This window comes from Mugil cephalus, chromosome 15 (assembly GCF_022458985.1).
Source record: "Mugil cephalus isolate CIBA_MC_2020 chromosome 15, CIBA_Mcephalus_1.1, whole genome shotgun sequence".
NCBI classification, from domain to species: Eukaryota; Metazoa; Chordata; class Actinopteri; order Mugiliformes; family Mugilidae; genus Mugil; species Mugil cephalus.
Genome location: NC_061784.1, coordinates 14,062,099 through 14,087,256, shown reverse-complemented (window position 1 = coordinate 14,087,256; position 25,158 = coordinate 14,062,099). Strand labels below are relative to the sequence as shown.

The following is a 25,158-nucleotide window of genomic DNA, read 5'->3' as shown; positions in this document are numbered from 1 at the left end:
TCTCCCTCTAGCACCATCTGTTATTTGAAACTATTTATCACGACGCCGAGGAGGGGAGGGGGGGAATCCAAACAAAAATATTAATAGACAATTCCACGGACTATTTTAATACAATAGGGCTACACCGTATTGATCTGTTCGGGTGCAAAAGGTCAACAGCTTTTTTTTTTTTTTTTTTTTTTTTTATTTTATTTCATTATTCAGCTGGCTGTGAAAATGATTGGCAGGACGAACTGGCGCCGTTCCAGGCTTTAATTCCCAAAGGTTATTGAAAAACGCTCTTGACCTTGATGATGGAGGATAAGAGTCTTTTATGCTCCAGTTTCCTACGTAAAGATGGAGACAGTGGCGGATCAGCCCGTGTAGGAGTTCACAGTTAAAGAAAAAAAAAATGTATATGTATATATATAAATGGATATATAGATATATATATATATATGTGTGAATGGAGAAAATGTGTGAAACGCTCTGGTGTTTAGGTCGATCGGAGTGTATGAGTTTATTCTAAACATTAGAGATTTATTTCATCACACACGGTGAAATAGTATAAAAAATGAAATAGTTCGAAATTAATAAAAATAAATTGTTAGCTGCTAAATCTTGTGCAATCTTAGGAGGCGATTTTACAACAGCCTGTATTTTAAAGATGTCACAAGAACTATAAGGAACGGATGCTGACAACATATAGCTTTTATTAATAATAATATTTATTCAAATTCCAGGCAAATAAAATCCTAATATTATATGTCTGAATTATTATTAATATGATATAATTGTCAGGACATACGACTTCTGTGAGGACACTATAAAATTGTGAATTGATCTTCGAATGTATTTTGGTCTTTAATACAGATATTAAAGTGTTTAATAATTTATAAAGCAGCGACGTAATCCCTGCGAATCGAAGGAACAAACACAACTAAGATGTATAATGATGTAGAAACCTGTATGTGCGCACCGGGAGCCCTTTGATGAACAAAACCAACATGGCACATTTAAAAAATGAAAGTTAAAAAAACTTGTCTTTTTTTTTTTTTTTTTTGTCAGATGACAGACCACCACCATCATCCCTGTGGTTCGCAGTAAGTCCATAAAGAAATGTGGCAGAAATAGTCCTCAGTGTGTGTTTATGTGTGTGTCTCCAGCGGTGGTTTGTCTCCTGGTTTAGTTTCCAGCCTGAAAAACTGAACAGCACCGCCACCTTGTGTCTATGGCCCGCTATTGCAGATCAATTCTAACAACACGTGAAGATGTTCGAGCTCAAAAGCCCTCACTCATCTTATTTTGTAATATTAACAAATGTCCTGTTTAGAATTGAAAGTAATAATTAAAGAATTTGTTACATTAAATATGCTGCATGTTCGTTTTCTTTGCTAATCTGGACATATTAACAAATGAGCTGCTTTTCATAACAAAACCGAACATGTTTCCACATACCTCCAACACAGATGGAGCCCCCATATGAGGCGCTGAAAGATTTTCTTCCTTTTAAAAGAGTTGAAAGCTTCTCCTCGCCACCGTCACCTCAGGGCTTGCTTCAGAGGTTTCCCTCCCCGGGATCTGTGAAGCATCTTGAGGCAATTTGGATGGTTATTGAAACTATATAAATACAATCCAGTTGACTGGCAGACTAAAGTCCAACAACAATATACATACAATTAAACAACTTTTCTGCAAGTTCGAGCATAAACAACGAAAGGCCAGACTGTCCAGAGTGGATGATTCATTTTATTTGACATTCAATTTTTGTAAAATAACCAAGGCAATGCCAGGCAGAAAGTCCAAAAAACCAACCATGAAGCAGGTCCTCAATCTGAGACATATGAATAAATCTGAAACAAAAACTCTGCAGGGAGCCTCGGCCCCCCCCCCCCCCCCCCCCAAATCGAATGCGACCGGTCCGTCTGAGGTAAATCTCAACCCACCTGTCAGTCAGAGGAGCGGTGGTGAAAATGCATTCAGTGAATACGGTTAAATAACGGAGCGCTCGGTGGCAGCTATAGATTCCATTTCCATATTTGCTAACACTTTTAAAGTTATGATCTTCCTCAGATGTGTGAAAAATTAAATATTTGAAACCTCTGGATATTTGATGCGCGACCGGACTTGACTGTCACACCGACTATTTCTCCAGCTCAAATTCAGTGCAGGCCGCATTAAAATTAAAACGCACCTGCAGGAGTGTTAATATTTACACAGAGACGCCCTCAGGACGGTGTGGGAATGTTGGCTCGTTTCTGCTGCAAAAATAATAATACTTCACGTTAAACGATATGCAAACACTGATCAGAAGTGTATCATTTTAAAACCTAAATAAGCTCCTAATAGAGGGAGCTAAAATGTGGAATGAAGGCGCAGCAGCAGTAGCAGCAGTGGTGGCGGTTCATGTGTTTGTTGGCACATTAGCTCACGGACAAATAGCCTTTAGAGTCACTGATGCATTTTACATGAAGTAAATCCTGCAGCTGGACTATCGGACACGCTGGAATGCAAAATAATGCATTTGAAATGACTGCTTTTTAAATATTCCATCCATATTATAGTTCTCAGGTGAAAGGTTATAAAGTGTAATAGTAAATATATGTAGGGGAAATATACGTCACAGAATGGAGACACTTTGATGTCTCCGACGCAAACTGAGCAAAGCGCGCGTGGAATCAACGGCCGACAGGCTTCTCTGCTGAGTGATCGATCATTTAATACTGCAATGCAAATTCACATACAGCCGCCAATGACAGTTGTCACCGTGTGGGTCATGTCACATTTCGTCTCGCAGGGTGATCCCTCTGAACAAATGTGCATGAAAGCCTTTCAAATCTTTGTAACCGTTTCAGTTGAGTCTTCAAAAAAAAAACAACGTCTTAAGAATGGAGCTGATAATGAGGAGTCGTATACACAGAGTCCTTATGTTCGACTTTCAGAGGAACGTGTGCAAAATACATCAATCTCTACATTTCATCTCTTAAAAAAATAAACACAAACGCAGCGTCGGCCCCGGTTTGATCCTACATCCATCATGTATTCATTCTCAACCCTGCGGCCGACGCTTTTCAATGTCAACAATAAAGTCATTCATAGTAATAAGACCTTTAGTAATAGTGGTATTAATCAATACTGCTGAATATTATCTAGTGCGTCTCCTGTCCGTCTGCGCCGTGCTGATCCTACTCCTAACAGTAGAGGGCACCGGAGTGATCACACCAGCTCGAAGGCGCGTCATACAGACTGGAGAAGCAGTAACACTGGCTGGTCTCAGATCAGAAAGCCTGGTTTCCCAAAGAGCTCCTTAGTCAAGTTAGTCTTTGTTCACAGGCGTGTAAAGAAACAAAGAATAATCAAACCACTGGGAAGCCTCAGAAAACCCAGGCCCTGATCTTATTTACACTCCTCTGGTTAAATATAGATACCATACAGAGAAACATGTATATACACATCACACACACAAACAGTTTGGGCTGTTTCCTCGTACACAAATATCAGAGGGTATTTGGTTGCTGACAGCCACAGAACAGCTTTGGAGCGTCGCTAGTATAAATGACATTAGTGCAAATACAACCCAAAACAAAGAAAATGCTAGGAAAAAAAAAACACATCGGCAGCGATGTCGGAGCACACCGGGGACAAACGAATTCTGTGGCGAGTGCGGCGGCGTGCAAGCTCTACATACAAGCGTGCATCAGTCTCCGCGTTTCTCTCAAGTCTCTCGGCTAATTTCCCTTCATCGCACTTTCCTGCTAAACCCAGGAGCCGACTGAGGAGCGTGCGCTAGCGCGTGTGGAAATACGAAGCTGTTGAACGGCTCAATATGCTGGTAGTTACATTTCGTGGTGCTCAGCGGCGGAGCAGGAGAATGTCGATGGTCTGAGAAGATAGAGGTTTCTTTGACGTGACTGGATGAGTGTTTGGGAATCAGCTTACGCGCTGATGAGTAAATGAAATTAAACCGCAAATGAGACGGTAAAAGTTTGCGCTCCCTGCTCGACGTCTGCACGGTAGTTTTCTGATGGAGCGGTAATGTAAAAACGGTCTTAAAAATAACAGCTCTTCAACAGCAATACAAAAGTTTGGCGATGAGGGAAAAAAAAAACTAACTTTTTTGTTGTTGTTGTTGTTGTTGTTGTTGGGACCAGCCAAACAAGTTTGATTTGAACACTGAAGCAGTGTAACAGCCGAAAGCTTGACACGTGAAATGAATCAAAGTTACTTTCGATGAACGCACCAAATTTGTTCACACTGCAACGCTTCTCTAGACCACAGCGTCTAATCCTCTGCTTAGCACCAGGCTGCAGGTCATGTGATGGCCTCAAGTAACGACATTCAGTCTCTGTTAATGCTTAGTAGTCACTAATACATGTAACTACTGTCATCCAGACGAAAAAAAAAAAAAAAATAATAATCTTTACTAAAGATATGGACTTCATGAAATGTTAAGACTTTGTCACGGTTTAAAATGAAACCTCGTTCCTGATTCATTCCCATGGCACATACAGGACTCCCGGGAACACCCAACACTCTGACATGTACAGCATTGGAAGTACAGCTGCACAAACAAAGGCAGTACGGGAGAACCCCGCCAAATTAAAAGTCTGGCATTGAAAAGAAGAGTAAAAAAAAAAAAAAGTTTGGAAATGTTGCTACATGTAAAACTGTCAAAAATAAAACAAAACAAAATCCTTATATACTTCGTATAAGAGTTCACATTGTGTGGACATGATGCAGAGCTCCCAATTCTTACTGAGATGAGTTTACCAAGTCCCCGTTTTCGAGTTTTGAATCCCCTCCAAAAAAGAAAAGAAATAATAGATGGATAGGGTTGCGCCTGTAATGAAATCACTGCTGGCGAGAGTTAAGCTTTTCATGGGACACGCTTAGACAAACTGTTTCCAGACAACTGTCTAAAAAGTAGAAATATCTTGTGAAGCTGTAACCACTGCCATTTTGTAACGCTGCAATGTTCTCAGAGACAGTCGGGGATTTCTTCCCTCTCAAAATGGATATGAAGGAGTTGGATGTCAGACGTTGACAGGAGAGCCCGTGGCTGGAGAAGTAAAAGCAGATGGAGCGCTTGGATTGTGTCTCTAAATGTGCATGCATGTGCAGCGTGTGTGACGATGGAGCTCAGAGGCTGCATGGAGGAGGAGGAGGAGGAGAAGAAGAAGGCTCCTCAGAATGAGAGGTGGGCTGGTCAGACTGTGAGGATGGACCAGTAGATGACCCGTCGCTGTCCGGTGCCAAGTTCGGCTGAGGGGCGGGCTCAGGTTCAGCTGGGGTCACCTCTGCCGGGGGGAGTACCTGTGAAGACGAGGGATGAAGGATGGAGGGGGTGAAGCTCGGGGACTGGGATGGAGGAGTGTCGACCGTGTCCGATGTGTCAGAGGTAGAGGAGGAAGACGGAGAGGAATGATCTGTGGGCAACTGGTTCTGCAGAGAATCAGTCACAGGTGGGGGAGAAGAACAAGACGAGGATGACAATGGAGGCCTGACCAGATGTTGGGATGAAGAGGGCATGCAGGAGGAGGAGGAGGAGGAGGAGGAGGAGGAGGAGGAGGAAGATTCGCCAGCTGATGTGGCAGGTCCACTGTCTCCCTCCCGCTCCACTGATTCCTCCTCTGTCCCATTATTTTGCAAAGCGCCACCACCCTCCTGCTCTTTGTTGGCGATGGCTTCGTCCTGCCCTGCAGGATTCTGATTGGCTGCGGGGGCGTCTTGGTTTGGGACACTGGCGGCGGCGGCGGCTGGTGACTGGCTCTTGAGTTGCGAGTGACAGAGAGGACATGTCTCCTGGACATACAGCCATTTCTTCAGACAGCCGGCGTGGAAGAAATGGCTGCACGGGGTGATCACGGCGCTGTTCATGTCCTGAAAGAAACCAAATTTCACAATAGCTTAGCTTCAACTCGTGGAATTCAAAAGTGACTCTCGGTCGTCGTGCATCCTCTTTAGATCTTAACCGAGCAGCTCGTACCTGGTAGCAGATCGCGCAGATGTCGTTGTACTGCTCCAGCTGTGTGTTGCTGGCGGTGGGGAGGCTTTTGATCTTGTTCACGGCGTCTCTCCTGAGCAGGAAGCTCTGCCAGCCCAGCTGGGCTCTGAGCCAGACGTTATAGTAGGAGTGGACCAGGATGATGGTGCTGCCCATCACGCTCCACTCCCCAAATACAGTCTCTGACACGCCGTAGCAAACCACACACACTGCAACCTGGTAAGGGGGGAAACCATTCGCAGTGAGATAGAGATACTGTCGCCAAATTGCATGACACTGTTATTCTCAATACGCTTACAGATACACTATACTGCGTGTGTGTGATAAGTACCAGAAACTCCAGCAATCTGTAGGTCCCGTTCACACAGTAGATGACTTCGTCCATGTTCTCTACGGGAGCTTTACGAAACTCCTCCACCATGAAGAGAACATAGATGAGGAGAGTACCGAGAACCTGAGGAGAGCGTTTTACCATGAATCAGTTTGGTAAACTGTACAGAGGCAGAGTAGTTTTTTTTTTTTTTTTTAACAGCCTACAATCTGATTCAGGGAGATGAATGTGGCCATGGACTGTATTTGTACACTTTTGCGTTACCTGCAGTGAGGTGAGGATTGATGAGGAGATGATGATGAGAAGCCAGAAGTCCATGTGGAAGAACTGACAGATCATATAAGCCATGTAGGCTGGAAAGATCAGTAGGAAGAGACACAGAGACACTGCTCTGAAGTGCTTCCACAAACTCCTAAAGGACGGCGGCGGAGCACACAAAAAGGGAAAAGGATAAGGTTCAACGTTATTACAGGCATTCAGCCAGCTTCCATTTCTTGTTATCCAATGCAAAGTCTGGGCTTTTAGGTAATAAAACAATACGTCAGCTAGTTTGGAACATGAACAAACAGGTTTTATTGGTTTATGGTTATGGAATATGATCATGAAGAATCATTTACAAAATAAGGGCGTTTCACACCTCGGTCGTTTCAAAACCAGTCGAGCCAGGAGAGGGTGGTCATTTTCAGAGTGAACACGCGTTACACACGGTCTGATAAGGCTGCCTTATAATAGCCAAGTAGTTTAGCTGATGCATTATGGGAATTCCAGTGTTAAAGGCACAGTTAAAATACTCTCTGAACCAGAAGAAAATAAAGGCGTGAAAGCCCTCCAAGTTTTTTTTTTTTTTTTAGGAGAAAAAGAAGTGCACGTCTTACTTGTCTCTGGACGCTCCCAGGGCCAGGACTATGGGGTCAGCTATCTCCAGCATGGACTGCAGTATGGAGGCGACGACGATGAAGAGGATGATGGAAAGGAGGAAGGCCCGGTGGATGACCTGCAGCTCGATGAGGCCCGTCTGGACAGCGAGGATCAGCAGAGTGATGCCTTCTGTCATCCCCCTGCGCAGACGGGAACCAGATAAACGCTTTGAAAACAAGTAGAAACGCAGACAGAGCAGACACCCTCAGAGAACAGTGACCGACCTGTGCATGGTGTTGTCGTTCATGAAGGCTCTGTAGCCTTGCAGGTAGAACTTGCACAACGTGAGTACCCCCAGCGCGATGAAGGAGACGGTGAAAACCAGGCCCAGCAGAGAGTACGGTGTACTACAACATTCTGCAATACTGAGGTCAGGGTGGAGGAGGAGAGTAAAGATTAGTTACACCTTATTATTATGCCCAGTTTAATTAAGATTATTAAATTAACTTAACCTATGTTTTTTTAGATCATATTTTTATATACAACTGCATATTTTGTGCATGTCAGACAAACAAGGCTATACATATATAAAGGCAATAAACATGATTATTATAGAAAGAGTAACTCATGAGAAGACGTTTTTACTGTAATTATTGGGTATTTGAGTTTTTCTTTCTACTTTTTAAGAACAGCAGTGTGAACGGAAACTTGAAGTTGCTTCCAAACTTTTGACTGGAAGTGTACGTCGTTATATACAGTGGGGGAAATAAGTATTTGATCCCCTGCTGAATTTGTAAGTTTGCCCACTTCCATAGAAATGATCAGACTCTGGTTTTTATGGTTGTTTACTGGTTATGGGTATAGACAGAATATCAGTCGAAAATGCATAAAAAACATGCAATCTAAAAGTTATAAATTGTTATGTATTTTATTAAGGGAAATAAGTATTTGATCCCCAAGCACAACACAAGTCAGTACTTTGTAGAGAAACCTTTGTTGGCAAGCACAGCGATGAGACGTTTCTTGTAGTTGGTCACCAGGTTTGCACACAGCGCAGGAGGGATTTTGGCCCATTCATCTTTACAGACAGTCTCTAAATCCTTCAAGTTTCTTGGCTGCCTCTTGGAAACTCGGAGCTTCAGCTCCCTCCACAGGTTTTCGATCGGGTTAAGGTCTGGAGACTGACTAGGCCACTCCATGACCTTAATATGCTTCTTCTTGAGCCACTCCTTTGTTGTCCTGGCAGTATGTTTTGGGTCATTGTCATGTTGGAAAACCCACCCACGAGGCATCTTCAGTGTTCTTGCTGAGGAAAGAAGGTTTTTGTCCAAGATGTTACAGTACATGGCTGCATTCATTGGCCCCATAATGCGGTGAAGTTGCCCTGTACCCTTTGCTGAAAAACAGCCCCAAAACATGATGTTTCCACCTCCATGCTTAACCGTGGGTATGGTGTTCTTTGGGTCATACTCACGTTTTTTCATCCTCCAAACACGGCGGGTCGAGTTAATGCCAAATAGCTCAACTTTGGTTTCGTCAGACCACAGCACTTTCTCCCAAGCCTTCTCTGAGTCATTTAGATGTTCACTGGCAAACTTAAGGCGGGCCTGTACATGTGCCTTCTTGAGCAGGGGGACCTTGCGGGCACTGCAAGAGTTCAATCCATAACGGCGCAGTGTGTTGCCAACTGTTTTCTTGGTGACGGAGGTCCCAACTGCTTCCAGATCATTAACAAGCTCCTGCCGTGTTGTTTTAGGCTGCTCCCTCACCTTTCTCATCATCATCCTCACTCCATGAGGCGAGATTTTGCGGGGAGCTCCAGACCGAGGACAGTTGATGGTCCTTTTATGGGTCTTCCACTTGCGAATAATGGCACCAATAGTTGTCACCTTCTCACCAAGCCTTTTGCTGATGGTTTTGTAACCTATACCAGCCTTGTGCAGGTCTACAATCTTGTCCCTGACATCTTTTGACAGCTCTTTGGTCTTGCCCATGGTGCTGTAGAAGTTGGAATGTAAGAAACTGATTCTTAGAGCAGGTGTGCTTTATATACATGACGAGTTAAGATCAGGAGTATTGGTAATTAGTTGACTGAGCACAGCTGTGTGCCACATGCGCACCAGCCAATCTGTAGGAGCCTGAATTCTAAGTGAATTGTTGGGGATCAAATACTTATTTCCCTTAATAAAATACATAACAATTTATAACTTTTAGATTGTGTGTTTTTTATGCATTTTCGACTGATATTCTGTCTATACCCATAACCAGTAAACAAACCATAAAAACCAGAGTCTGATCATTTCTATGGAAGTGGGCAAACTTACAAATTCAGCAGGGGATCAAATACTTATTTCCCCCACTGTATCATATATGAAACAGATGTCAAGTGGCATATATTATATGACGTCCTTTACAATGTGAACCGTGGTCTAACCTGGTAAGAAAGAGAAAAAGCAGCCTCTCCCTTGAGGTAGGCTGGTCTCTGGTGCTGAAGTAGGAGTAGATCTGCAGAGCGAACAGAACCAGCCAGAAACACATGAAGAGAACCGGAAGGACCAGCTGGTTCCACAGAGACATGCCCAACGCTAGCAGCCCGTAAACTTCCACCACCTGGGGGACAAAAAGAAAGAAAGACATGGAGACACAGAGGAGAGGGGAGATGGGGTGATTAGGACATATAAAGAAACTACTCAGAACCACTACTATTACTACAGCTGAAACATAAACAATAAAAGTTGGAAAGCTTTCCTGACCAGTCTATTACCTGAGCCAGCTCTCTGTATGCCGTCTTAGCCAGGTTATATGGTACCAGTAAGTTGGAAGCCAGGAAGTAGATGACCTCCAGGCCTGTAAAAATCATGGAGAACTTATTGATGAAGACGATGGTCTCCAGCGGAACCAGACACAGTCGGGCCACCAGAGGGAGGAGGTGAGCAGAGAAAAGCCAGATCCTCTTGGTCTGCATCACGCAGGAACACAGCGTACACACCACCAGCTGACCTGAAAGCAGAGGCAGGTACGCACAGTGCACAGTTACTAATGTGATGTTGATGTTTTTTGGTAAGTGAGAATTATTATTAAAAAAAATGTTCCAAAATGTTGACATCCGTCAAACACAAGGACCAAAACACAACCACAAAAAGAAGCGGTTTTAAGCTCCCCCGCATCAATGTTATTTTTGCTTTGCCGAGATCAGCAATGACTATAATCTATTTATAACACAGGAAACTCTGCTACTATCTAGTAAGAGACATTTCCTATTTGAAGAAGGACCATCTTGAAGAGTACTAAGTATAGTAGCTGGTTTCTGGCTTAATTCTCCTTCATAGTAACACAGGTATATACACAATAAAACTGCAACTCTGGAGCTGGTAATAGCTTAGTTCCTCCCTTAAGGAAGACGGATTATTGAGCTGTGGTTTAGTCGCTCTGCTGCTACGCTGTACATCTATATCTATATATATGCGGTTCATTTCCCCCCGTGCTACTATTGATTTTCTAGATGAATGTGCGCAACAATGAAGAAGAGAGAGAAGCAAAGAGATGAGAAAGGATCTACTGCATCATCCTCCCACCCAGGTCACATTCATGGATGTCATATCCTACCTATGAGCGCGGTGGTGAATCTGTTCATGGACAGCGGCTCCAGGTAGACGGGTCCTTCATGGCCGGACTCCAGTTCACTGCGAACATAGTCCCTGACAAGGACAAAGGAAAGTGCTCAACATAACGAGGACATTTATTGCAATTACACACCACTGACATGATAGATATAGATCTTTATGATGGTGGCATGTGTAGGAGCTAAATTCATTTGTTTTGTAAAAATTGTGTCTTTTTTGCTCCAGGTTTATTCTTTGTTAATTAATAAGGATAATTAGTGACCTGTCTGCCTGCCTGACTATACACACTTTTTTCTCTGTTCACGCACCTATTGTTGCCACAGTTACCTTGAAAAAGTAATCTGAGTACTGATTATTCCTTTAAAAATTTGTTACTTTACTGATTACTTAATTTAAAGAAAAAAACAAAGTTAGACAAATGACATCATTCCCTGAGACGCAAGAAGAAAATAAAAATATAACGTGAAAAATAGACTAAACGCACAGTACCTTGGATAAGTAACTTTAATCTGATCACTGGTTTGGAAATAGTAACACGTTAGATCACTCATTACTGGAAAAAAAAAGTAAAACTGTCCGCACCTTTATCTAGTCTGGTAATTTAGAGCTCAGATACTTCGGTACCACACCAGTTTTTTGGCTGCATTTTGATTTGTCTTTAAAATGTTTTTGTTCATTTTTTCCTACATAGTCAATTGGGGCTGTTGTAGCAATGTCTTAATTTGTTCAAAAGATAAACAAGTTTATTTTTAATATCTCGATAGATCCTTCCCCCCTTTTTTATTTTTATGGTTAATTAAAGCGTGTCTGACTGCAAGCGGCACACCTGAAGCCAGGAGGCAGCGAGATTGTCTGGTATAACCGGCTATATAGCATGAATTAAACTTGAGAAATGGTCTAAATGCAGTTCAGAAAACATGACAGTTCAGTAACAAAGCATTAGATGGCTGCATCTGTGTGTGTCTACTCCACTGTGAGACAAGGCCACAAAATTTTGCTTAATATATGCACCAATGTTGATGTTATTCATGTTATTCATGTTACTGTGAGAGCTGTGTCTCAGTCTGAATGTGTGTGTTTGTACCTTGAGACTTGGTGACCAGCAAACAGCAGCAAGGCTGTAAGGACGTACAGGTAGAGTTTAACCAGGTGCTGACGAGGCAGAGTCAGAAGCACCAGGCTCAGGATGTAACCTGTGAGGAAGTCACACACGAGGGAAAAATAAATAAATAAATAAGTAAACACATTTTACAGGACTCCTGTTCGCAGACCATTCTGTTTTCACTTACAAATGTGACAAATTGAATCCGTATATGTGTGACAGATGTTTTCTTACATAACAACAGGGACCTAGTTTTGGTGGCGAAGTCAAAAAGTCACCGCTGGAAACAGCTTCACTATACATCAGCGTAACACCCAAAGCCTTGTCCGGAAACTCTTCGGTGCACAGCAACAGCTACTTAGGTTTGACTACCTGACTCTCCCTTCATTCTTTCGGTCCACCCAGAGTGCACACCAGCGCATACCAAGACCGTGGCCTCATTAACCAACCGCGGCCAAGTTTGAGAGCACACACGCAGCCATTTACGAACACAGACAAAGAAAGCTCAACGCTGAGCTCGGGGCTTTGTGGTGTCAACTCCATCATCATGTCACTACTGTGTCACCAGAAACGCACCTGACTGGCTGCTTGTTCTGCACAGACGTTGTTTTATACATTCATAAAAGGGCTCTGTACCAATCTGACTTGAGACTCTTTTTTTTTTTTTTTTTTATGAGTACCAGTCTGGGTGAGTGAGTACAGCACCTGGGGAAATGGTGCATCATTACCCAGATCACATGGTTAAGAGCAGCTGTGAAAGACCGGCTTGTAAACACATTTGCTATTCAACATTTAAGCGGAAATGTTTCATCAAAACAACTGACAATGACTCAGTCACAGTTTAATCCGTGGACAGAGCTAGAAAGAGTCTTTTCAAATCCACATTTGACTGCACTGGAGGAATGTTTCATTACTTCACTGCTTTTACCTCTGAGAGTTTGTTCTTGCCAGCTTGACTTTTTGTGGGATGTGTTACAGAGGTTTGGGATTTCTGTGGAATTCAGTGGATGAATCCAGAAACTGGGATTCTAATACTGGAGGATGTGGATTTCAGATTTGCTGCTCACCTAAGAGATGCAGCTACAGACTGGAATCTATTCACAACAGCAGGACGAGGGATCCCAGCATGCAGTTTCAGACAAACTGTAAATCCTTTACTTGCGTTTGGCAGAGTCACCTGCACAATAACACGCAGCGTGTTATCACATCGATTTGGCCCAACTGCCCGACACTCCCTAAATGCCACAGCTGATGCAAGAACCGAACAGCCAGACTCACGCTGCATTAACATTTTATTTTACCACTGGGTAAATCAGGACGTTTCGGTCGCACTCCTCTAGCTGTCATACCAAATAATCCCTCTTGACTGCTCTGAAATCACTACAAAGCCCAGACTCATGGCGTCCTGCCTACTGCCACGTGTGAGCATTTTTAAACAGACCAAGCTGACCACGGAGAGCTAACATCGCTGCATGAGGATTTCCAACCAAAACAATTAAAATCTCAAATGCCGGCTACGACGCAGCTGCACGACAGATACAGTGCAGGGCATGATAACTTTAATACATGGTACATTATCGAATGTGTAAAACGCAGTGTGTTGCAAACCGTTTTTTGGTGCAACTATTGAATATTAATCATCTGATAAGTGTTAATACAGGACGGGTATGTGCACACAAAAAAGAACTGTGTGTGTGTGTGTGTGTGTCTGTGTGTTACCAAAGCACTGACCTACGTAGTGCAGGTAGAGGGCCAGATATTTGTACTGGAACAGGGGGTTGTTGGAGAGGCTGGAGCGCTGTATCTTCTGGAAAAAGGAGCCGACATCCCAGCGGTACAGGACGTCCAGCAGCATGATGCTGGGAACACGAAGACCCACATTGAGCACAGCCTCCACGCGGTCCTTCAATGCCATGGCTTCAGGTTAACCTCTGATCCGCAGGCAGAACTGACCACTAAGACTGGATGTTAACAGTGGGTGCTCTACAGAGAGAAATGACAAAAAAAAAGGAAAAAGGAGAACTTTGATATAACGTCGTTACAGGCAATAAAATCAAGACGGGAAGAAAAAAAGATGAAAGTGAACTGGAGGCGAAGAAGAGGAGATAATGAAGGTCACGAAAAGGCAGTGAGCCACAGAGGAAGGGTAAAACAAAAAGGAAACTCTGCTGGTTCACAATAAGGTTTACCCACAAATATTATACAGGATTTTAGTAAAAGATTGTTCCAGTGAATAATTCCTTCGGCTCCAACTAGGATTTGCATAGTCAAATCTATCAGTCAAACGTAAAATGTAGACAAGTACATGCAAATGACTGCAGGCCTCTCTGTTCACTTTCCCACCAACAGCACAGATCTTATCAAAAATACTGCACAACCAACTGTGAAAAGTATGTGGTCACGCTTTGGGATGTTTTCATGCAGGTGCATTTTCAAAGGGTGGCTTTGACAAACAACCCACGCTTAAAAATAAAAAATAAAAAATTTGCTTATTCCCAGGTAAGCGTCATCAGATTTCCCAACACTGTTCTGTTACCCTGGCATGCTAGTGGCCAAATTAATAATAGTCTGTAAAGGAAGAACTCTGATGGAAGCCTGGAGGAGATATTGAGGGTGACACAGCAGCATTAGGATAAGATACAGAAGAAAATACATTTATCTAAAATAGCAGTAATGGTTTAAATCATTTCTTTGTGTGAAGTCTTCAGAGATCCAATAAAATACACATTTTTATAAATGTCCATCAGAGCAGCACAAAAGCTCTGTGGCTTTCTAGCCTTTAAAACAGCAAGAAGAAGACGTGTATTTGGGCCATTACAGTCAGATTTGTCAGATTATTGGCCTTGGCCTGGTACCCATTGCTGAATTCTTATCTGTTGTTTTTCCAGACAAGAACTCAAAGACTCCCTAGAGCAGATGCCAGTGGTATGTCGTCCCTGTTTTCCAGCTCAATCACAAGTATTTTTATGCATATGAAGCTATAAAACTTAACAATTAACTTCTTATTTTATGTGGATGTAAGCAAACAACTTTGGCTTCTAAATAATACCACTGCATTTCAATAACAATCAGCACAAGTAAAAGTTAAATCATACTAAAACACAGTAATATAGCATTGTACACTAACAGAAAGCACACTACAGTAGGCAACAATCTTCTCACAGTATTCATATCAAAATCAAAACCAACACTGTTTACACACCCACTCAAAGTTCAAATATGTATTAAGAGACACAACACACCTATGCATAACATAACTTTTGTGTGCCACTATCAACAAACACCTTGGTCACGATTGAAGAGTGAAATGATAACGTGTTACTTTTCATGTTTACAAGTGTGACTTAAGCTATGTTGACATAAACATAGCTTGATAATAGGTTGGACATTGTGTTATACAAAGATTTATTTACAATTTTATTTCCTTTCCCCGGAGTTCAATCCCATCACACTCCTATCGCAAAAACACATTTAGAGTAGAGTTTTTATCTACTGTATCAAATAACTCATTGATAAAACTGTTTGACTGCGAGTTCGTGTAAAGCAAACACGTTTAATGTAATCACCAAGTCCCAAATTAATTTAATTTAATTGTGGAAGTGATATTAAAGCCTTGACGATCAATCCTGCTTTTTCTCATGGTGGAAGATTTATGGACCTCCTACAATTCAGGCATTGTTAACCAGGCGCACATCCAGAAACACCAGAGCTTAAGCAAAGGCAAAGTATGGGAAATTCCAGGGAGCAACATGTTGCCCTTTTTTTTTTTTTTTTTTTTAATTCTAGCAGTAATGAAGTGCTGACTCAACACAACAGAGCTCCTGCAGCTTTTACTGAAATTCTTGGTTTACAACCTTGCAATTTAAGTGTTGCAAACAACATTTTCACACGGGAGCTCTGGTTGCAGCGTACTGTATTTTAGGGGAAGCTGCATCCCAAACAAGAGAAGCTATTCAACGTGCTTTACTTCACAACATAATACAGTTTCATCTTCTTCCATCTCAAGCCTCTGTAGTGCCACTCAAATAACAGGTTTCCACTCCCTTTGAAAAAATAAAGCTCCAGGCGCGATTAAAGTTGCCAGGAGCAGAGTTTCCATCTCTGTATGTCCTCGCAGCCCGGGACAAGATGCTGACGACTTACATAACTGGTGGATTCACCATCACCACTGGCCAGAAAGAGATCACTTCGCAGAATCCCGAGTTTATATAACGCGGCCGGTCCACAGATTTATATCTCCGCTAATCCATTCACTGCAACGGGGGCAGGGCATGGTGAAGTTTATGGGACCAATGGGTATAATTGTGCACTTTAACAGAAACACGGGCACTGCAAGCGTTTAGGGATGAGTGAGTGCTGCATCGACCGTGGAGAGCCATGAACTCTAGTAACCCCGACGTCTCGACAGGAGGGGGAAAAAATCCCCTCCGCAAAAAGACTGCAACACTTCCTACGCTAACTAGACCGTCCCACATGGTATAGTAAACAACATGTTACAACAAATTAACTCCTTTAATTTCAGCCTGTGTGTTTGTGTGTGGTAGGGGGGATATGTAAACTAGCTGGGACAATGTATGCCGTTTACCGTGCCGTGCAGAGAAGATGAGCTGCATCGAGCAGCAGGCACAGCGCCAACAATTACTGCTAACGTAGTCAGCTACTAACAACAACCAAGCTCACTTCAACACAGCAAAACAACATACCAGAGGCTCGGCCATTTGCTTGGGTAACACGCAAACCGGTTACAGCATTCATACAAAATTCTTATAACTTAAAATGTTTGAAGATTAGGACTGGCTTGCCCCTCTAAACTAAGCCAGCTCAGACTAACTATATCGTAGCTAGCAGCAGCATAGCTGAGACCCTAAGCTAGCTACGGCCCAACCGAGACGGGGAAAAAAAAAAAAACAAAACAATAAAAAAAGAAGGGACTTACGTTTGAAGGACGATGTTCGCACTGTGTACAACAGTTTCGGGATGCTTTTCGGGTCGGATATCGACCATTTTAACCCGGCACCGCCCGAGTTAACGGTCCTGTAGATGGGTGCGCTTCACACTGAAAGGACGCGGCCCATCCGCTCATCTCACCTCGCAGCCATTATCGAGTGAAGATGCTCTGAGCATGCGCAAACTAGCAACGTCCCATTAAATCATCTGACGCCCCTGTCTTCCTTATACTGGACAGCTGCGACTCTTATTCGCTTCAATTCAGTTTTATTTATATAGCGTCAATAACAATGCACATTGTGTCAAGACGCTATACAAAATCCCAAAACTCAATTTTAAAAAAAATCCACTTTAACAGGAAGAAACCCTGAGCAGCTCATATGAAGGGACTCCCAGAATATTGAGGTAGGCAGATTAGAGAATTGTTAATTCAGGTAGGAGTGGATAACTGCAGGAGACCATGAAGACTGGGCAGGTTGATTAGACCAGGACAACAGATGTAGTAGTTCCACGGGTCACAAACACACAACTTATCCTTACTTTACCGTGATATAATATTTTGTGAAATTAGATGCGAGTGATTAAGGCTGTCGTTAGTCAAGTTGACAGCAAAGGATTTTATGATTTAGGAATTATGTTAGACATAGAGTCTGTTCAGTCCAAAGGAGAGACAAATGATAGAGTGATGATGTCCCTTAGGCAGGGTTGCCTAACTTAGTTGATCATCATATCTTTAAGTTTGTTTTGCATTTATTGCACACCTAATTTCCATTCGGGGGTTAAATAAAGTAATCTATTTATCTATTGTTCCGAACTTGTACCTTTTTTAAACCAAATGATACCTCTTTGATGCACACTAGTTTGACATTAAAGTACCCCTAAAGGTTTGACTCTAGAATCGCCGCTTCTTACAAATTACATATCCTTTACAGTATTATACATCTTGAGATTTTTGATTTACTGTTACAATACCAAAAAAAAAAAAAAAAAAAATCCAATGCTTGCTAATGCTTGGCAATGATGCTATTTTAGGCTATCAATATTTATTTCAAGAGATACAAAAGAGCTTCAAAAAATTTATTGTTATGTGCATAGTGTAGAAACATGTGTTTCCCTGTGAGTGCAATTCTTCTTTTGCCCTCCACCTAAATACCTGACAATATATATGCAGATATCTTAGACGTAAACGGATAATATAAAAACATATAACACAGAATATAAAATAACTAGTGGAAATATCAACGTGAATTTACGTTTACATACAATTTATTTATACTATTTAATACTGTGTATACCAATTATTTATCATATAATGTTTATACATTTATACATTTTATATTACCATTTTATATTTTTCCATATCCATGTATTGCATATCTATATTACAGATATACGTATATGTGGTAATATAAATGTATGAATGATCATTATATATCGTAAATAGTAGTATTTTAATACTATATTTTTATATTTTATGCATCACATGACATTTAATGAAGACGTCAGTGGAAACTATTAAACGCTTTTTTATGTTAAGCCGTTGAATGGTCGTCATGGCAACGAAGCTTTTTTTCTACGTCACTGCCGGAAAGCGTCGGAACAGCAGAGCCTCTCGATGAATGAAACTGAACGGCAAACTTCATTCATTCATTCAACTTGTGCACAGAATTTGCCTCTTTCTTTCCCCGAGCGTCACATGTTAACTCGTGCTGCCAGGTAAGAGTTCCCAGACCGTAGACTTGAGTCAGCTAATATTAGCTTGTTGGTAGGTTGCCGGGCGTGTTTACACTGCTGCTAGTAACTGTTAGCAATCCGGTGCTAAAAATATCAACACCAGGGACAGCCACAGTGTCTCCTCTGATTAGGCTGCATTTGACCGTTGTGTCTGGAAATAGCCAATTAAATCCACGCATGCTTAAAGATTGTAACGCAGTGGTTCGTTCTCGGTGTTTCACCATTAGCTACTTTCTGTGATTTACCTCAGGCTACAGCCAGATGCACCCTGACACCCTTCTTGTTCCTCTGCCTGTCCCCGTCTCTTTTCAAGGTGTGCATGTCTGTAACTGCTCCTGGGAAAACCTGCTTACAGTCGCGTGTCTGTGAGCGTGCATACCTGACTCGTGTATGTGTGTGACGAGTCTGTGTGAGCCATGTCGGTATCAGTGATCATAAAGTGGGGAGGTCAGGAGTACTCCATCAGTTCTCTGTCCGAGGAGGACACAGTGATGGACCTGAAGCAGTCCATTAAGACCTTGACTGGGGTGCTGCCAGAGAGACAGAAACTACTGGGACTCAAAGTCAAAGGTGAGAGGGCGTCACTGATCACAAGTGTGTTGTTCCTGAGCAGGCTAGTGTAAATAATGCTGATGATGTATCAGAACCAGTAACAACAGGGCTTGGTTTTTGATTAAATACTCTTCTCTTTAAATAAATTCAACCCCACATTTCTCCAGGCAAACCTCATTCATAATCCGCTAATATGTACAATGTATTTATGTTACTAATTGTAACACCCTGCTATCATTCCAACAACTTACTGACATATATGGCATTGAAAAACAACATTGTCTACAATGCATTCAATAAAAAATCATAACAAAAGTAGACATATCAAATACCACTATCAGATGACCTCAACAAAATTGCAAAAACAAACAAACCACTGTCAAAACTGTATAAACTACTACGTTCCACTGACAAAACACCATATTCCAATAAGTAAATGGGAAAATGACCTCAACATTAACCCCAATGATGAATGAATTCTGGAACAACTTTTGCAATAACATCTTCAATATGTCCAGGAACACCAACACAAGACTAACACAATATAAGATCATCCATCGAACACACATTACACAGCACAAAATGTACTTGATGGGATAGCCACCACAGACATATGCACTCACTGTACACTTAATACAACAGGTGATTATCTCCATGCACCACGACACTATCTCAATTTACTGGCTGCAACATCCCACTTTCCCCATCGGTATGTATACTTGGAAATCTGGACACACTCAGCATAGACTCAGAACAAATCATAACACCCCGACTTGTAGCCCTAACTATTGCCAAGAAAAGAATATTGCTCAACTGGAAAAATAGGAAGGAGGTTAACACCACACAATGGCTGGATTTATTAACGCAACAGATATCACTTGAAAAACAGTCAGCTGTACAAATAAATCAACCTGAAGAGTGCAATTACGTATATTCAGCTATTTTGAACTCCATTGTTTTGCCACTGAACTGATGCCACATCCCACTTAGTAACAAAACCAACCTCGTAGCCACCTATCCAAAGTTCAGAACCCAACAGACCAGGGAAGGCCCCATTTTGTTTATTATTAATAATTTATTATTATGATTTATTTGTTTGGATTTTTTAAAAAATTTACTGCACTATTATTATTTATATATTAGTGGTAGTGTCATTTTTCGTATATCTGTTCATATGTCTTTGTCTGTATACAATAAAAAAAAAGCTAATACGTACAAACATGTCAGTTTCCCAGCTAACAGTGCAGTCGCTGTAAGAATAAGCTTGGTTTGTAGCTAAAGTGACTTCTTTCTTACATATCCGCCTACAGGTAAACCTGCAGAAGATGAGGTGAAGCTGGGCTCTTTGAAGCTGAAGCCCAACACCAAGATCATGATGATGGGCACCAGAGAAGAAGGCCTGGTAGGTGGTGGGGTGAAGGAGCTGGAGCCAGTTTATTAGCTTTGCGACTAATCAACTCCTAAATTCGTAGACTTACAAAAAATACTACTTAATGAAAGTGGAACCCAACCTTAAGCATGTTTTCTGCTCATTTAAGTCTTTTATTGGTAGGTTTATGTGATGTTTCGTGATGATTTTAATATTCTTCTGACTAATACCCTTTTTAAAATCTGTTTCGTTTTGTGAAGGAAGAGGTTTTAGCCCCTCCCCCTGAGAACGATGACGTTGTCAATGATTTTGACATCGAGGAGGACGTCATTGAAGTGGAGAACAGGTCACACATTTATATGCGCCCTTGACTGTATAGAAGAATTTGAGGAGAAAAGGATGTAAGAAAATATGTATGTGTGTCTTTGAGACAGAACCAATATTGTTCTATGCCTTTAGAGAGGAGAACCTGGCCAAAATAGCCCGCAGAGTGAAAGACTATAAGGTGGAGGAACTGAACCCACCCAGAGAAGGCAAGAGGCTCCTGGTCCTGGATGTGGACTACACGTTGTTCGGTGAGTTACAGTGAAACCCGCACTTGTCTATCCACAACAGCGCTTATTCTACAGTTTTATAATACACAACACTGATAACGATGGACTTAACTGTTGCTTGTTTGACCGTGGATACTGTGTGTGGACTGTTACGTGTGTCCAGATCACAAGTCATGTGCAGAAACCGGCCACGAGCTGATGAGACCATACCTCCACGAGTTTCTGACATCAGCTTACGAGGACTACGACATTGTCATCTGGTGTATGTCTCTTCTCTTCTCTTCTCTTTAGTGCACATGTTAGAGGATAAGCTGTTCCTGACACACTTTTGCTGGGATGTGTCCTCCTGGATAATTATGTAATTGTTCAGACCAAAATGAATATCTAGCTCATGAGGAGAAACAAAGGCAGAATTGTCCACGTCTTTAAAAAAAAAAAACATGTTTATGTTTAGGGAGATGTTTCTGGGGCCTGTAGTTCGTACGTGACTTGAGTGGAGTTTTTGATACAGAGAGAAACGTGTGAAAAGGAGTTAACATATATATATATATAAGAAAAAGAAAGTTGTGTTCTGCACTCATCAGTTTATTTATCTTCTCTTTCCCCCTTTAGCTGCCACAAGTATGAAGTGGATTGATGCCAAAATGAAAGCAAGTGCTCTACTCTGTTGTACCTTTTTTAGCCAAAAGGTGGCAGTATTTATCAATTTAACCTAAATCAAGACTGTGTGTGTGTGTGTGTGTGTGTGTGTGTGTCTGTGCATATGTGCATATGTGCAGGAGCTGGGAGTGACTGACAACCCTAACTACAAGATCACGTTCATGTTGGACAGTGCGGCCATGATCACGGTACACACCCCCAAGAGAGGAGTTGTGGAGGTTGGTACACACACAGCTCAAAGTACAGGTCTATTTCACTGCAGTGATTACACATACTTGACGGTCATTAGGTGCACTCGTGAAAACCAACGCATCATAATGTAACATCTCTCTACAGTGCAGGACTCTGACACAAGTTTGCTCTAAATTTCCCTTCGGTTTATGTTGAAACACATTCATTTTGGAGCATGTAGTTCATGTCAAACTAAGCTACAGTGCAGAACTCTTCTAATAAAATACATTAATTTTTAATGCGTACCTAGCTAATCAAGCGGCACATTAGTTTATTACTGATTCTAACGTTTCTTTCGCAACATAAGAAACAATTTTCAAATTACATTTACACATATTTTGCATGCAATGTTTGCAGTGGCTTTAGACAAACATGTATATATATTTAGACATGCATATATCTGTCTGTATACCTGTTTGTCTACACTCTGCAGAGCCCTCAAGGTGTGACTGCATGTTGACACTTAGGCTGATATGTCAGTGGTGACAGGTCGGTTTTAAGAAACTCGTGCCTCCTCTTTCCAGGTGAAGCCATTGGGTGTGATATGGGGGAAGTATGGAGAATTTTACAACAGGAAGAACACCATCATGTTCGACGACATCGGGCGAAACTTCCTCATGAACCCACAGAACGGTCTCAAGGTGGGCTGCCGGCGTCGCCTCAGTGCTTTCCGTCGCCGTTCTCTACACGTTCCGCTGAAACTGGTTTTGATTGCATTTTAGATCCGACCCTTCATGAAGGCCCATCTCAACAGAGAGAAGGACCGGGAGCTGTACAAACTGGCCCAGTATCTCAAAGAAATCGCTAAGCTTGAAGACTTCAGCGGACTCAACCACAAACACTGGGAGAGGTAGGCTCACGATAAACACTGGTAAAGTCAAACTGCATAGTAGTAGTGATTAGGAATGGACATCGACCAGTTCTGACTGGTTCAGTTCATCAGTATCATTTGCCTTATGCTTATCGACTCCCCTTATCCATTCTTTTCTGTACAGCCCAACTTTATAGCAATGTTAAACATGTCAGCCTGGTACAAAAAATGGTTTTGGCCTCAATAGTTTAGCCGTGGCCTAGCCTAAGCTAATAGGTAGCGGACAGTTGGGTGGACGGGTTTTAACGTCCGACACAACCCTCCACGTCCATATTTGGAATATCCGCGTGTGGGTGGAGCAAAGCTCATCCAACACGGTGACCGCAGGCTCCGCCCACTTCAGGCTTCATTTTCGCGGTTCATAATCCAATGGGTGACGTCACGATGGGTCTGTCCATACTGTACACAGTCAGTGTCATTCTCATCATGTGACGCTCACGTGACGACAGGAAGACGCAATGGCGGAAAGTCTGAAATGGCCCAAAGTGTGGCTTCACTTCACCAGGAGGGACTGCAGCAGCGCAACGTGCAGCTTAGGCTGCACGCTAATTTCAAGCAACTGCGGCAACACCACCAACAAGCTGAAAAATTTGTCACGATGCACGGCATTAAATACCGAGAGTGCTGTGTGTTCAACAATCTCCGGTCAACAATTGCAGCCTCAGCGGAGCAGAGCTAGTGAGGATCCAATGACCAATTTCCTATTTGTTTACTCACACAAGCATTTATCTCTTGTTTAGAAACTCGATAAAATTGATGTTGTTTACACAAAACCACGAACTCCTACTTTTTCTAAACCAAAATATCAGAGGAGGAATTGATAAGAGAATCGATAAAGAATTGGATTGATAATGGCATCGTTATCAATTAAATCTTATGGATGTCCACCCCTAGAAGTGACTAGTGCTTGCAGCACTTTTTAGAATTATTGTATACAACAAAAGATCAAAAAGTTTCCTTAAAAAGTACCTATGTAATGTCGATCTAGGAACACAAACGATAGGTGCTTTGAGAGAAATATGAACTAAACATGTGCATGTGTGTGTTTGTAGGTACCTATCTAAGAGGCAGCATCACTGAGGAGGTGCCGCGTTATCGACAAAGGCTTGGGCTGCTCGCAACCTTCTCATCATCCGGATCCGTTACTTCAAAGCTCACTGTACGTCCATCAAGGACTGACGCGGGCTTCCCCGTTTATATAATTGCATGCCCTCTGCCTCTCCCTAGTCTTGAACATTTTTTTTGTTTTTGTTTTTGTTTTTTTACAAATATCGTTTACTACCACAGTCACTACCAGTGTGCTGGGTAGGTTTTTAAATACAAGCCCACAGCTGCCTGAAAGTATGTGAGATGTTATGAACCTGCTTCCAGACGTCTGAAAACATTTCCACATGAAAGTAGTGTTATTTGATTTTTCTGTCACTGAAAAGCTCAAAAACCAGTGACCTCCACGCCTGTAGGAGCTCGACCAGTTACAACAAGACTGAAAATACAACAGATACAACAGAAAACAACCAATAATAAATAATAAAAATCATGAATTGATCTATGCCCTTGGGCGTCTAACAGATGCTCGCAACCTATAATTTGCCATGCAACAATATGCAATAATCCATAACGCTACTGTGAGTTTAAAATCTGTCATCCTGGGACTGGTTAATGCTAAAATACCTTCATCAAAACTGTTGTGCATGTTTGGAACATGTTTGGGTGTGTGTATTTGCCCGCAAAAAAATGTACTATGTGTTTTTCTGTGCAGCTGTTACATTCTGACTCTACTAGCCACAACGCTAGACGCACACATTCACGAGATGTTCACAAGTTAATAGTTGAGAGGTGATGAAGGGAGAGCAAAAAAGGGAAAAAAAAAAGACGGCATCAAAAATGTATTCTTTTTTTTTTTCTTTGTAGCTTTTGAGATTTATCAGCACTTATTGTCAACATTTATTTCAAGTTACGGATGAAGGACGGGAAGTTTTTTTTTTGAGGGGGAAGGCGTCTCCCGCTCAAGTAGAAGCTTCACCGGAATCTCTTGGGAACATTAGGGATGTGATCACTCCGGGTTTCTTCAGATTTTGTCAGGTTTACAACCGTTTACAACTTTTATTTCTCGGGATCTGAGAAATGTTAGATCTGATTAAAAAAAAAAAAAAAAATTAAAAAAAGGCATTTTTTTGTGTGTTTTCCTTATCACATCCCTGACATCCTGGCTGTAAATATGACAATAAACCTTTTTTTTGTACCTTACCTGCCTACATTGTTCATTATTCCTTAAGATTTTTTTAAAAAAAAGAGTGACCTAATATCAATATCTTCCATTATGTGGATGTACAATGGAATTAC

At 41.9% G+C, this 25,158-nt stretch overlaps 2 protein-coding genes across 3 annotated transcripts; one reads left to right on the top strand and one right to left on the bottom strand.

Annotated features, from left to right (window-relative positions):
* Positions 1 to 1,710: 1,710 nt before the first annotated feature.
* On the bottom strand, positions 1,711 to 17,157 carry LOC125021782 (RING finger protein 145-like). The gene is made up of 12 exons (XM_047607982.1): positions 16,834 to 17,157; positions 13,629 to 13,880; positions 11,880 to 11,988; positions 10,779 to 10,870; positions 9,937 to 10,172; positions 9,607 to 9,782; positions 7,457 to 7,597; positions 7,190 to 7,372; positions 6,579 to 6,726; positions 6,315 to 6,437; positions 5,966 to 6,199; positions 1,711 to 5,859 (listed from the first exon to the last, which is right to left on the bottom strand). Exons 2-12 carry the CDS (start codon positions 13,810 to 13,812, stop codon positions 5,119 to 5,121), a joined length of 2,367 nt encoding a protein of 788 aa, XP_047463938.1. The 5' UTR covers positions 13,813 to 13,880; positions 16,834 to 17,157; the 3' UTR covers positions 1,711 to 5,118.
* Positions 16,181 to 25,062, top strand: ublcp1 (ubiquitin-like domain containing CTD phosphatase 1). Of its 2 annotated transcripts, none has more exons than XM_047607985.1 (11): positions 16,181 to 16,373; positions 18,892 to 19,148; positions 20,441 to 20,532; positions 20,760 to 20,845; positions 20,959 to 21,074; positions 21,217 to 21,315; positions 21,666 to 21,703; positions 21,833 to 21,931; positions 22,469 to 22,585; positions 22,667 to 22,794; positions 23,868 to 25,062. In XM_047607985.1, exons 2-11 carry the CDS (start codon positions 18,995 to 18,997, stop codon positions 23,893 to 23,895), a joined length of 957 nt encoding a protein of 318 aa, XP_047463941.1. In that variant the 5' UTR covers positions 16,181 to 16,373; positions 18,892 to 18,994; the 3' UTR covers positions 23,896 to 25,062. The 2 variants fall into 2 exon arrangements, with proteins under 2 accessions (XP_047463941.1, XP_047463940.1); XM_047607984.1 differs by lacking the exon at positions 16,181 to 16,373 and adding an exon at positions 18,408 to 18,560.
* The last annotated feature ends 96 nt before the right edge of the window (positions 25,063 to 25,158 follow it).

Bases quoted from the DNA above. Each gene is read 5' to 3' on its own strand.
- LOC125021782 (XM_047607982.1), bottom strand. From the start codon at position 13,812: ATGGCATTGAAGGACCGCGTGGAGGCTGTGCTCAATGTGGGTCTTCGT. The intron at 10,871-11,879 runs GTACAAACACAC...TGTCCTTGTCAG, and splicing joins GCTGGTCACCAAGTCTCAAG to GGACTATGTTCGCAGTGAAC. The intron at 6,727-7,189 runs GTAAGACGTGCA...GCCGTCCTTTAG, and splicing joins CTGGGAGCGTCCAGAGACAA to GAGTTTGTGGAAGCACTTCA.
- ublcp1 (XM_047607985.1), top strand. From the start codon at position 18,995: ATGTCGGTATCAGTGATCATAAAGTGGGGAGGTCAGGAGTACTCCATC. The intron at 20,533-20,759 runs GTAGGTGGTGGG...CGTTTTGTGAAG, and splicing joins GCACCAGAGAAGAAGGCCTG to GAAGAGGTTTTAGCCCCTCC. The intron at 21,932-22,468 runs GTTGGTACACAC...TCCTCTTTCCAG, and splicing joins CCAAGAGAGGAGTTGTGGAG to GTGAAGCCATTGGGTGTGAT.